Source organism: Talpa europaea, assembly GCF_964194135.1.
Source record: "Talpa europaea genome assembly, chromosome: 1".
Taxonomy (NCBI): domain Eukaryota; kingdom Metazoa; phylum Chordata; class Mammalia; order Eulipotyphla; family Talpidae; genus Talpa; species Talpa europaea.
This window is the reverse complement of record NC_140073.1, coordinates 120,162,351-120,176,740: the sequence shown is the minus strand read 5'-3', so window position 1 is coordinate 120,176,740 and position 14,390 is coordinate 120,162,351. Positions and strand designations below refer to the sequence as shown.

The 14,390-nt window shown below is 37.9% G+C and overlaps 1 protein-coding gene across 1 annotated transcript in view; it reads right to left on the bottom strand.

Annotated features, from left to right (window-relative positions):
* FSIP2 (fibrous sheath interacting protein 2) overlaps nt 1–14,097 on the bottom strand; it is a gene marked incomplete at both ends in the record, with an annotated part of 72,292 nt that extends 58,195 nt beyond the window's left edge. Inside the window, 6 exons of the mRNA XM_084259217.1 lie at nt 1,024–1,165; nt 2,505–2,644; nt 3,892–3,981; nt 4,660–4,821; nt 13,515–13,640; nt 13,999–14,097. Of these exons, the coding sequence (XP_084115343.1) occupies nt 1,024–1,165; nt 2,505–2,644; nt 3,892–3,981; nt 4,660–4,821; nt 13,515–13,640; nt 13,999–14,097 (759 nt within the window). The remainder of the gene's footprint in view (nt 1–1,023; nt 1,166–2,504; nt 2,645–3,891; nt 3,982–4,659; nt 4,822–13,514; nt 13,641–13,998) is intronic.
* Nucleotides 14,098–14,390: the final 293 nt, after the last annotated feature.

The following is a 14,390-nucleotide window of genomic DNA, read 5'->3' as shown; positions in this document are numbered from 1 at the left end:
GATCTGAAATGACTCAGGATATATGACAGATAAACTTATTTACAAATGAAACAACTGTACACAATTTTTCTCTCAACGTTTCTCTCTTTAATTTAAATTTTATTTTTATATTCCCCATACAATTACAACCCCCTTATTTTGACCCCAATCCCTCCTTTCCCCGCCTCCCACCCCCCATAGAGTGTCTCTGGTTCATAGTTGTTTGTTGATTTTGATATTTTCTTTCTTATAGTTATTCTTTTTCCTGGTCCCTTATTTAAGTTTTCTAGATTCCTGCTATGAGTGAAACCATCCGGTATTTTTCTTTTTCTTTCTGGCTTGTTTTGCCGAGCATGATCCCTTCCAGCTCCATCCATGTTGCTTCAAATTGCATGTGTTTATCTTGTTTGAATGCTGAGTAATATTCCATGGTGTATATGTACCATATCTTCTTGATCCAGTCATCTATTTTTGGGCATTTGGGTTGTTTCCAAAGCTTAGCTATTGTAAATAGTGCTGCTATAAACATAGGGGTGCAGGTGCTCTTTGGAATTGATGTTTCTGTGTCCTTTGGGTAAATACCTAGGAGTGGAATTGCTGGATCATATGGAAGCTCTATGTTTAGTAGGTCCAGAAATCTCCACACAGCTCTCCAGTTTGTATTGCCACCAGTTTGCACTGCCACCAACAGCCCCCCGACTGGGAGAACATTTTTGCACACAACACTAATGATAAAGGACTAATCACAAAAATCTGCAAAGAGCTGATGAGACTCAACAAAAACAAAGAAAATAATCCAGTCAAAAAATGGGCAGAAGAGCTAAAAAGAAACTTCTCTGAAGAGGAAATACAAATGGCCAACAGGCATATGAAAAAATGTTCAACATCACTTGTAATCAGGGAAATGCAAATCAAAACTCAATGAGATACCATCTTACACCAGTGAGAATGGCACATATTAAAAAAACTAACAACAACAAATGTTGGCGAGGTTGTGGAGAAAAAGGAACTCTCTCTCAATGTTTTTAATTATTTATCTCTCACCTCTTCCATTTTTCTACGAAGACTAAGTTTTCTTCTTGCCTGTTCCCGCTGATATCTTTCTTCTCTCTCCATCTGGAGTAGGCGCTGCTCTTCTGCAGTGCGCTCAAGGTGTTCTAATTCCTTACTTATCATATTCAAATACCTAAGTAAAAGTGCAAATATAAGTACAAGTGAGTTGGGTGTGTCTCTTATGATGGCATTCATAATGCTTGGATATTCCTAATCTACTTCATTACTTGTTTTTTTATTTCTTGAATGAAAGAATTTTACAGTTTATCTATTGGTTCTGTTCAAGGGCCATTAAGTCAAACTGACCCACTGACCATACTTTACTTGTTATACTTTCTACTATATAAGTATCTGTTATTATGACCAAGACAATTGAAAAATGTGGAACACTAACTCGGTAGGTTTGGGAGTATGAATTTGCAAAAGAATGTGCAAAATTTTCAGCTGAAAAGTCAAGTATGGAATAAGCAGATTTGAGTTCATAAGAAAAAGTGGTATACCGGGTCCCTTATAATTTACAAGTACTTGAACAAGTCTACCATTTAGAATCTGGATATCTTTGTGTCAGTATATAGTCTTGAACTATCATGGAATGAGAATGGAATTCAAAAACCCAGTAATGCAACCCAATTGGTCATGTTAAAGAATGAAGGAAAAAAACTATGATATCCCTTAACTTCCTAAGAAATACATTTGACTACAGAATGGTCAATTGTGATTTTTCAGTAGATTCTATCTAAAGAGTTTACAGAGCTTTTTAGAGACAATACATGCTTATATTGACAATGAATTGTAATATGAAACTTCTTTTTTTTTAACTTTGCACTAACTTCTTGAAAATTAATGCTGTCTGCTCTTTTTTTTTTTTTTTGTAAGATTTTATTTTATTTATTTATACAAGCACTGGGTACAGTCAGAAGTGCGGGAGGGTGAGAGACTTCACCAGAGCCAGAGCAGGGAAAAGAACAGACAGACTGACAAAGAAGTACACTGCTGAGGGGAGCAGAGGGCGGCAGGAGAGGTCTGCACGTCATGTGGGACCCTCACCCTATGGCCGGGGATCAAACTGGCGCTGCAGAGGCTGCAGGCAGCTTCACATCCCAGCGCTCAACCACTGCGCCACCAGGGGAGGCCCAATGTTGTCTGCTCTTAAAGTAGAATCATAAAAAGCTATTAATAGATGCAAGCGCTAAAGATACTTTCCCTTCATCTCCTATTATACAAAATATTTTGGATCTGTTTTGTTCCTTCAATTAGTTTGGATTAGCTCCTGGACTCCCAGGACAATATCTTCTCCAGGGGGAATTTCCTCTAGTTCCCAATTCCCATATTAATTGCTCTCCCTACCTTTTTATATTGAGGGCAATACAATAGTGGAATTAAACTGTGCCTACCTTAAACTCTTTCTCATAATTTTCCAAGTTATTTGGATCCACAATATATACATAAAAATGCATTAACTTCAATCTTACCTGTGTCTTATTAATTGTTCCTGGTCCTTAATGGGTTGGGTGCCCTCCTGTAACAACCAATTTTGGAATCTTGTAATATCAGAATGTCCGGGAAATTGATTATTTTCCTGTAGTTTATTTACTTGTTTTGAAAGCATTTTCTATTTAAAAAAAAAAGTGAGATTATCATTTATGTGTGTAAGTCTTCACTTAACATCATTGATATTTTCTTAGAAACTGTGAGCTTAAGTCAAGTGAGAGATAATGAGAGCAGGTCATCAAATAATGCTTAGTTCCCACTGTTTGTCAGGATTGTTTTTTTCTCATCAACTTTATAACACAATGATGTTGAAAAAACAATGTTTTTTGAAGATCAGCTCTGTGTGTGTGTGTGTGTGTATATATATATATATATATATATGTATGAAAATAAGTTTGTTTTTTTTTTACATTTCTGAAAAATAGTTTTCCCTTTGGCATGCCCTTTTATACTTAATAAAATTTTTGTATTTGTAAATAAATAATTGCTTAATTGCATTTAAATATATTTGGAATCCATTACAGACATAGACAACTGAACCAATAATAAAAGGTAAGTATTTTATTTCATCTTTCTACTCATTCTGAATAAATTAAATGAAAATATGAAAGAAGTTAACAAAACACTCTAGGCACAGAAAGGGAAATGGAGAAATATAGAACTCTTAACTCTTAACTTTAAAACATAAATTTGTAAAAGCACATATACACATATCTTATTTTCATTCAACACATTTGACCCTAAAATATGAATCACTCACATATAAATGCACACACATGTACTTACAATACACATATATTCACACAAAATTTGAGTCAAAAATTGAGAGGTGATCACTATCTATACCCACATTCTCTACATCAGGTCATTCTACTTCACCTTTAAGAACATTGTTTTTTATTGGAGGAATACAGCTGGATACATGTGGGTACAGAAACACACTATATATGTTCTTTGTGTCACCTGTAGAATATTGTAATTATTCATATTATTCTCCCTTTACTCATGTTGTCTTGGGTTTTAGTTTAAGAATCTTACTGCAACAATAGACTCTTGCTATTGAAGGGACAAATTGTGTGTAGCAATTTAATTACTAATTTTCTGCAGCAATCACTGACCTGTAATTAGGTCACCTGGTCCCTTTTTCCTTTCTTGTCCCATAGCAATCTCAAAATATTGCCTATTCCTGTTTTCTTGGCCCATATAGCAACCGAAAATACTGTTAACTCATGCTCTAAATTTTCACTTGGGAAATCATTTAATTAATTTGTCAAAATTAAATGTAAAAAATATTACATTACTTTGCATACAAATAAACTTTTCTCCCAAACCCTTTATAAAGAAATCAAATTTAAGTATTTAACTTACTTGTTCTCTTATATAGTTTCTTTCAAAGTCTAATTTTAAACTGGTAAGATATTGCCTGTACTTATTCAATTCCCTCAAGGTACATACAATCTAAAAAACAAAACAAACAAAGCAACAATAACTACAAAGATACATAAATGCAAATATTTGAAATTCATAGCAATTACTTTGCAAACAGTAACGTAGTGGCACACAATTTGATAGTATTTTGGTATCAAGAGTAATAAATTGCTAATGATTTTGTAAGTACTGTATCTCTGCAATGTTAATCAACGGGAAAGTTTATCCAAATAACATCACTTTATTGATATGATTTGTGGGCATGATAATGAATTTAGTACATATAATTGGACATATTAAAAATACCAATTTAATAATAATGTTCAACCCTAATAAGAATGCAGTCTCTCAGGATTCTATTTTACTCAGTTTCTGTCTTGTTTCAAGTTTTCAAAACTGTATTGGACATAATCCTTGACAAGCATATAGTATAATTAGTACAGTTAGTAAATTATCTTTATGGCCTCAAATTATTTAGTAAATATTTTGATTTTACAAATAAAAATGGTGAAGGAAGAAAAATAGCTTCATTTACAAAACAACTACTGCCTGATTTCCTTTCTTCTAAATACTGAGTCAGTATAGAATTTCCCATTAAGTATCACTTATAACAAGTTAAAGGTGATACATGCCCCCAGTGATGTATAGGCACAGGTTTCTATCAAGTCTTAGAGATTTTCAATGATTAAAAAGAAATCTTCAACCCACTTTATTATTGCTGGTGATGTAGCCACCTTTCTTTAATTTCCTCAGGATATCTTTACGTTTATAATATGATCTTAAATGTGGATCATGAAGACTTTTATACTGGTTCTCCAAAAGTCGACAATAAGGATCAGTCAGGTTAAAATCATAAGAAGGTCGAAAAAGCTGCAAACACATTAAAACATGTTTAAAATTATTAAAAAGGTAAAATTAGTGAATTTGTTTTAAATGTCACCTATTGAAATGACTAGAATGTTCATTGAAAATTAGGCATCCAAAAATAATTCAAGAAAGAACAAAAAGCAACAGTAAGATCTGGATAGCATAATGTTGCTTATTTATCTTACCTCTTTTCTGTATTGACCTGAATTATTCTAAAAAGCCATACTCTCTCAATTAAATTCCTCCCCCTATTTTCATCAGTCTGTCCTGCACCAGAGAAAAGGGGGACAGGAAAAAGAAGGGAATAGGATTAAATTTGGTTTCGTGTATAAAGCTAATGCTAAGATTCTCCCTTTTCCTCTCCCACTTTCAGGTCAATACCCCATTCAAAGGATAAAGTGACAATATTAACTATGATTAAATCTTGATAATTTGAAAATTAGAGGAAAATAAAAACTCTTTCAATTAGATTCATAGAAACAACCTTAACCAAAAAATAGAAGTAAAGCTCAGATGTTTAAAAATGACGAATTAAGGAGTTATTGTATCTGGGAAACTTACCTAAGTTAACCAACAACATCAGCTTTGCAGTTAGAAAACAATAAAGCCCATATATAAACTTTAAGTCATGGAAGAATCAATTGTAAAGGTTATTGACAGGAACTAAGGCTTTTCCATATGAATAAAGACTAAACACAATCTTATGCAGTATTAATTAACATATAAAAGGAATAAGATATCACCTAATAGTCATAGGATTTTGGGCCTGTGTGGCTTCTTAGTCAATTTTTCAATAACAGGATGGTGATAAGGGATTATGAGAAAACCTCTGAAAGATTGTAAGTAGGTATAGAAATTGTCCTCATGTCACCTTTGCATTTATTTTAAATTTTTGCTTTAAGTTCTCCTGGTCAGAACAAAAGAAGTTTAATCTACATGTCAAAGTAGGAATTGATAATTGGACTAGATGAGAGTTGTGATAAACTAAGAGCACCTACCCTGTTTTCAGGTATCTTAATCTGTTATAGGACAGGGAGAGGGGAAGCCCAAGCCCCGCAAACCTGCCTATTCTAAATGGGTTCTGCCATCCGCCGCATCAACACAAAACATATGACACTTTAATGGGAAGGAACTTTAATAAAAACTAGGAAACAATACAGGTAAGGCAAAGAGTCTAGTTTCTAAATGAAGCACCCAAAGTTACCCATCGCCTCGTGGGTAAAAGTCCATCCATATGGGATTGGCCCAGAACAAGGCCCCAAAGCCTGCCACAAGTCTAAAGCATCTTCCAGTGGGGACCCACAGAAAAGGGTCACAAACAACTGGACAAGCCAGGAAGGAAAAGAGCAAAATCAACATCAAGATAAAAGCTGCCATGGTCACCTCCCCACAGGTCTCACCTACATCTGTGTCACCCAGTCTACGACCAAAAGACAAGTGCAGTTTCTTCATATGTCTCTAGGCTCCCTGCGCCTCCTCCAGGTCTCCTGGCTCCATCCTGCATCCTTCCTCAGTCTCTTCTGCAGCTTTTCCTCTTCCTGCTCAGCTCCACCCTCTCTTGGGTGGGGCAGGGAACCTCCCCTTTTCCCGGGGACCACCCTGTTACAATCCCCCCTTTTAATTTTTATTCCACCATATCTATGGTGGCACAGATTTTATGGTGCAATCTTAGGAGACAGTCTTTTTTCAGGGTTATAATGTGTGTAAGAGAAGCAACAATTAGTCAGCAGCATTGTCCATGAATGTCCAGTATGAGTTTCATTACTTAAAAATAGTCCATTATCCAAGCCAAAAGAAAAAATTTGGAGCATTGGCTAAAACAAGATAGTAAATATATCAAAATCACAGGGAAAAAATGTTAAAATGGTTCAACTTATGCAAAAATGAATTCTCTCAACCTTGATCCCAAACTTTAACAGCATAGCAAAAGTTTGCAAACTAAATCTACTTTTCAACCATTTTTCCTATTTTTGCATAAAATCACAGGGCAGAAATAACTAACAGCAATTTTTAGCTGGCTTTGTTGAAATACTCCACACAGGATCAGAGCGAACCGGTGGCATCCAGTCGATGTATGCTTCAGGTATAAAGTTGGTCTCATCAGACTCCACCTGGGCTTTCCTCTTCTCGAGGGTACCAGGGCATTTTCGTTGGCCGGGGTTGTCCAGTCCTGCCAATGGAGGCAAGCTTCCTCACCTTCTTTGGAGGTCTCTGGAACCCTACAAACAAGGCAAACAGGTTCTCCTCTTCTTGGTTCAGCTCTTTTTTCAACTTTTTGGAAGAACTCCACACAAAGCCACACAATCAAACTCACGTCCAATTTTTTTGTTAAAATAGACCAAATCCCTATGGAACTTATGCAAAAACAGACTCTAAGATAAGTAGCAAAAATTACTACCACTATTTGTATGCTGTGTTGGTATCAAGGGGAGAGAAAATGTGACAAGTTAGCTTTGCTGGGAAAAAAATTGCAACCTTTCTGCTGATCCTGGTTACTCAAAACAAAACAAAACAAAACAAAAACTTCGTGGATTCAGGACAGAATGCATAAAAAAAAAATTTCCAGTATTATGTCAAAGAAACCTTAGTAAATGTCAGGTGTATTTCCAGGTCTATTCAGTCCTTTGTAGGAAAGTTTTTTACTCTCAACAGTTCCATCAATAGGAATCTGTTGAGACCTTTTCTCCCTATATTTCCGGAAACAATTTCTGTAGGTGTGAAACAATTGAATTATACAATATTACAAGGTGACAAGCACCATTGACAATTTACATACATACCAGATACTGAGAGGTTTTTTTTTCATACACATTTTAGAAAACTGTTAACATTTTGTACATACCAGAGTTTACCATTTTCCCAAGTGACAATGCTTCCCTTCCAGTTTTACTTCATTAAGTAAAAGCCAAATAGAACAAATTCATCTAATGCCTTCCCAGGAGGAAAGGGAGAAACTTTGTGGAGTGTCTCAGGAGCTCTACTGAGGTTCCACAAAATTTCCTTGCATCAGTCAAATGACAGGCTACCAAATTTGTACTTGAATTTAGATTTCTGGGAAGCTTTGCCATAAATATCAGAAAATTAACAGAAACAACAATATTCAATCTCTATGAAGGCACCGGCTTAGTTCAGTAACACAATGTTGACAATCAAACCATAACTTTTTGTTTTTCTCATAACTGGAGACTTTTTTTTTTCCAACGTCTATGGGCACCATGTATACCAGTCAATCACTGGAGGCCAAGACGGTTAGACACAAGGACATACAGACATACAACATATAGACAAAGACAGTTTTTTTTAGTTATGCCACATAGAATATGTTATGTAACTGCAGTTTTACTCCATAGGTTCAGAAAAAAAAGTCAAAGTCCAAAAAAAAATGTGGAGTGTTGCTGGCAGAAAAATTTCCAGTTGTCATCCTACAAACCTAAGACTTTGGAAATAGGAAGGAAAAGTTTTATTAATCACAAGAGTTACATGACCTTGTTTATCACCTTAGGGTTTTCAGTGTTGAAGACTTTTTATTAGAAGTCAATCCTGGGGTATTTTGTACAGCAACTGAAAGAATAAAAGTTAACTTTTAAGCAAAAGGAGTCATTTGTTGTTAGCCACCAAGCAGGCAGTCCTTGGGTTTCCTGGAATAGAACCTGAAAAAGCAAAATCAAAATATCAGTAATTAACTTTCAATTAAAAGGAGTCATCTCCTTACTTCTGTTAGCCACTCTGGGACAGAAGCTGAAAGAGCAGATTAAACATCTAAGCACAGATTACACCTCCCCCACACTAGGGAGGGACAACAACAACACAGGTATGAAAACCTGGTACAGTTACATGATGCACCCTAAAGAGTGCTTTCCATAACAGACCTTCCTCAGTAGGAAGCAGAAACTTAGAATCTTGTCTTACACCAGCAATTGAACAAATCCAGTATTCAAAATGGCAAACATGCCCAAAACAAATTGTGTAGACAAAATTCACAGTAGCAAATCCTTTCAGACTCAGACAAAATCTTGTTAATTTTTCTGATCCAGACTTTGCAAAAATTCAAGTTATCTCCAAGAATCCATCAAGGCTACCAGCAATTACCAGTTACTGCTTAAGGCTACTCTTTTTCCTTAACACCCAGGCATATATTTGCTAATTTAAACACCACTGCTCCACAATTGGCTTGCAAAATCCATCAGGCAGAGAGCAGGAAGTAGCCAAAGACAAAGCAACATACCAGTGAAGAACCATTATTGCCTTTAGAAATGCTAATGAGACAGCTGAGATTACAAAAAGAAAGAAAAAAAAAAGTTCCAAAGTCCTAGCAACAAGAACCTCTGAATTTTACAAAAGCACACCAAGTGTCCTCAGACGCCATCTTTGATCTGGCCACATGGTCCAATGTACTGCCTAATCTTTTGAGTAAAACTGGCACAGAACAATTTCCACAAATTAAAATCTCTTAGCAAGTCACTACAAACAAATTACACACAAACACACAGAATTTTCACAAAGCCCAAGCCAGTTTTTCAACAGCAAATCGACATATGAAACAAACACACTGGAGAAACCAAAAATCACATTTGCGCTTATGGTAGCCAGTGCCATAGGGAGGCCCAATTTCCCCATGGGGCTGACTAACCACGGATGGCTCTGTCCTAAATCACGTTGGACGCCAAATCTGTTATAGGACAGGGAGAGGGGAAGCCCAAGCCCCGCAAACCTGCCTATTCTAAATGGGTTCTGCCATCCGCCGCATCAACACAAAACATATGACACTTTAATGGGAAGGAACTTTAATAAAAAACTAGGAAACAATACAGGTAAGGCAAAGAGTCTAGTTTCTAAATGAAGCACCCAAAGTTACCCATCGCCTCGTGGGTAAAAGTCCATCCAGGGCCTCCCCGGTGGCGCAGCGGTTGAGCGCTGGGTTGCGAAGCTGCCCGCGGCCTCTGCGGCGCCGGTTCGATCCCCGGCTGCTCCCCAGCCACCACAGGAGGGTCCCACATGGCGCGCAGACCTCTCCTGCCGCCCGCTGCTCCCCTCAGCAGTGTACTTCGGTCCTTCTGCCTGCTCTGCTCCCCGCTCTGGCTCTGGTGAATTCTCTCGCCCTCCCGCGCTTCTGACTGTACCCAGTGCATGTATAAACAAAACAAACAAACAAATAAATATATAAATTAAAAAAAAAAAAAGCATGCCTCTATTAAAAAAAAAAAATAAATAAATAAATTGTGATTTACCATTGAAAAAAAAAAAAAATAAAAAATAAAAGTCCATCCATATGGGATTGGCCCAGAACAAGGCCCCAAAGCCTGCCACAAGTCTAAAGCATCTTCCAGTGGGGACCCACAGAAAAGGGTCACAAACAACCGGACAAGCCAGGAAGGAAAAGAGCAAAATCAACATCAAGATAAAAGCTGCCATGGTCACCTCCCCACAGGTCTCACCTACATCTGTGTCACCCAGTCTACGACCAAAAGACAAGTGCAGTTTCTTCATATGTCTCTAGGCTCCCTGCGCCTCCTCCAGGTCTCCTGGCTCCATCCTGCATCCTTCCTCAGTCTCTTCTGCAGCTTCTCCTCTTCCTGCTCAGCTCCACCCTCTCTTGGGTGGGGCAGGGAACCTCCCCTTTTCCCCAGGACCACCCTGTTACAATTCGATTTATAAGACCTAACACACTGTGTACCAATCCATACCAGTCTGCAGGTACCAATTTGTGACCTCTTTGTTCAGTGTGGCTATAGTCATCTCAGTCAGATTACAAACACCAATAAGTCTAGCTGGATCAGGCCCTAAAAAGTATCTCCTCAAGGTCAGTGGGCAGATGCTTCATATGTGGGAGGCAAAAGGACACATAGGTGGAACCTGATAGGATGCTAGATTTCCTTTCCCATTTAAAAACATCCTTGGTAAATTTCCAACCTTTTGCTTAATACTAGACTTTAATCCCTTCTGAGGAGCCTAAAATATAAAGTAGAATTCTCTAATTATCAATGATTCCCTGAGAAGGCATAAAAAGGAATCCTACAGGGCAATGTCTTAAATCAGGTGATACCAGCTGATATGGAAAAGCCTCAGTTTCTGATATGGAAAAGCCTCAGTTCCTACTTTGTGACAAAACCCACAAATATTAAATGAGGAAAGCAATCATTGAGTCAAAGAGTGGCTTATGATGTTGACATTTAGCCATCAACTTCTTTTAAATATTGACTTTTAGCTGTGATATGTATTTCTTGAGACCAAACTTGGGCAACTGACCTATAAACAAAGAACACCTTTTAAACAAATTCATTCATTCGAGTCAGAGTAACCCTTCTGTCATCAAAAATATATGATTTCACTTAAAAAAAAAAACTAATATAAAGTATTACTTCATCAAGGGGTTGTATTTAAAGAAAAAGAAAGATCTCATAAAATCAATCTTCAAATAAATCATGCAGGCTAATTAAAATTAAATGAAGACAGTTTGAGAGTAATGAAGAGTAGAAAAAATATTTTTTAAAAAAGTAGTTGAGGGGCTCCCTGGTGGCACAAGGGGTTAAGCACCGCACTATGAAGCAATCCGCAGCCTCTGCAGCACGAGTTCGATCCCCAGCCAGCCAGGGAGAAACCCACATGGCGAGTCAGACCTCTCCTGTCTCGCTCCCTGCTCCCCTCAGCAGTATATTTGAGTCTGCCTGTTCTGTTCCCTGCTCTGTCGCTGATGGATTCTCTCACCCCCCGCATCTCTGGCCTGTGCCCCAGCTCTTGTATGCATAAATAAGTAAATCTTTAAAAAAAAAAAGTAGTTGAAAGCACCAAATCTTAGTCACTAGAACAGTGTACTATGGTGGAGGATTATGGGTGTTTTGATGGTGGGTGTGGTGTGGTAGCATACATTTGAAGAGGTGTGAACCTGTAACTTTAAAACATACACAATGCTGCAAACCAAGGTTACTTCAATAAAAAAATGTAATTAAAAATACATATTGACTAAAGAAGGTAGTTGACAAATGAAGTAATTTTTTTTAATTTATTATTTTTTTATTATTTATTTTTTAATTTTTTTTTTATTTTTTATAGAGGCATGTTTTATTTATTTATGTGCTTGTTTGTTTGTTTTTGTTTATACATGCACTGGGTACAGTCAGAAGCACGGGAGGGTGAGAGAATTCACCAGAGCCAGAGCGGGGAGCAGAGCAGGCAGAAGGACCGAAGTACACTGCTGAGGGGAGCAGCAGGTGGCAGGAGAGGTCTGCGCGCCATGTGGGACCCTCCTCTGGTGGCCGGGGAGCAGCCAGGGATGGAACCGGCGCTGCAGAGGCCTCGGGCAGCTTTGCAACCCAGCGCTCAACCGCTGTGCCACTGGGGAGGCCCCTGAAGTAATGTTTTATAGAGATAAAAATATGGGTAAGTGTACATCTGAAGAGGAGTGATAAAGTAATGAAGTAGGTTTCAGCACATTTTAGGAAAGCTTGTTTGTGTGGCTATAACTCAATCATACTGTGTGAAGTTGGTATATTATTAGTTAACTCGCTTTATTCTAGTAGAACAGATACATTTTTTAAGCAGTAAATTAAATTTTTTTTTCAGAAAGAAAATTTAAGAAAACATGTTTATTAATGTAAAATACCAAGGGAACCTACTTCTGATGACATCACAGACAGCAGAAGGGAAAATGGGTCACTTAGAATTCTTTGCTGTAGATTTTTTTTTGCTAATTGATCAAAGTAAACTTGAAAAGAACCAAACTAAACCTTCATCAATGTTACAGAGTCACAGTCTGGGAAAGTTTTAGGTTGGGATAACACTGAGAACAAAAAATTTTCATGAAAGGGATTGAAGGAAGTACACACTATAACCCAGTATGATTTAAATTATTAATTACAATTTAAAATTGTAATGTTGAGTAAAATACAAGCCAAGGGAAATGCAAATTCTAAGTCAATATAAGCTAATTGGGGACTGCGATAATTCAGAAAGAATCTTGAAAAATGGCTCATTTTTAGATTGGGAAGAAGAGGCTTAAATGGTGTGCCTTTTTGACTGGCAAGGTGAACAAAGACATACAAATATTAACAAGACATGTGGGAATAGTTATAAAAGACCCCAAATGGAAAAAACTAAGACTCTAAGTTGGAAAAATGACTGAGTAGAAAAGTTGAAACAAATCATGGCATCTCCTAGGTAAGGGAAAACCTTCTTCCAAAAAAGGGAGATTAAAGTCCAAAACATATTTACATATTATAACTCCATTTTTTTCTTACTTTGTAAAATAGAATTTGACTCAAAAAAAAAAAAATCAGAGAAGTATTCTGTAGTGAGAGTTCTGTTCAAGTTGATATTGGTTAAATCATAACATACAGGCCAGCATAGTTAACCTTCCACCTTTCAATCAAACATGTATCTTAAGTAAATAAAATCTCACTAAATTGGTATATATGAAGTGTTACTATAAAGAAAGGTGAATATACTTCCATAAATTATAAATGAAGACAGATCTAATAATCTAAACTTTCTACTATGGTTCGATCCAAACCATACTAGATGGAGTTGTTGGTATACATCCTAAACAGTACCTTGGGTTAGATGTATACTTGATTATCTTACTCTGTGAATGTAATGAAAATTCCCTTTGTGGGAATTTGGAAACACATGATATAGCCCCTGAAATTAACACCAAACAGTAAAGGGCAAAGATAACCACCATAAAACAAAAATTACTTTACCTTTTCACTTAAATTTGTAGTGTAATATAGAGTATGGCTTCCTGGGATCACAGGCAGCTTCTTCCCAAGAGGAAGATCCAGCAGTTGAGCTGCTCCAACTCCTGGAAAGTGGGTTTTTTGTGCACCCTGTCAGATACAATTGGAGAATTGTGTCTTTATTTTGCACTATTATTCTTTAGTTTAGGCCAATCTACTCCTTTTAAGTAATGGAACCTAAGACTCATACAATCAGTCTAAGAGGTCTGCGCTGCTGGACAGCCCTGAAGATCGCCCGTTTCCCTGTTCACCATTTCTACAACCACGCCATAGCCACACTTGCAGCTTGTGAGCCCCAGCCACCACCCCTGGTTGCGCCGCCCCAGGAGCCAAAAACTGGACGGTTACTAGCTCGTGACCGCATCTGTGGTTCTCCCTGCCCCCCAAACCCAGCCCAGTGGGCCTACAGCTGGCAGAAGACAAACAGGCAAGTGTTGCTACCACTCACATCTCCGCACTGCTGGTTATCCGTGGCTATGCTAGTAGTGGCTGTCTTGGAGGCTGCAACATTAGCAGCCTTGGAGCAGGCGCTGAGGTACAGCTCCATGGCGGTCCGGGTCTCGGCCTACTGCGCCCGCCACTCCAGCTTCCCTCGCACACCTTCCCGGTGGTCCCTCCGTCCTGACCGGATCGGGAATGGCCAGTACACCTTCCTGAGGTCCCACTCTCTCGGCATTCCAGGCTCCGAATGCGGGGCCCCCGGAAGGGCTATACTGGCTGTACTGGCTATACTGGCTTTCTGAGTGCCTCAGAATTGGGGAAATCAGTCCTAAGGGCCTGGCTTAAGGGGAACACAGTTGAATTACTTTTCTCTCTCAAATCAATTTCCTCAGATAAACC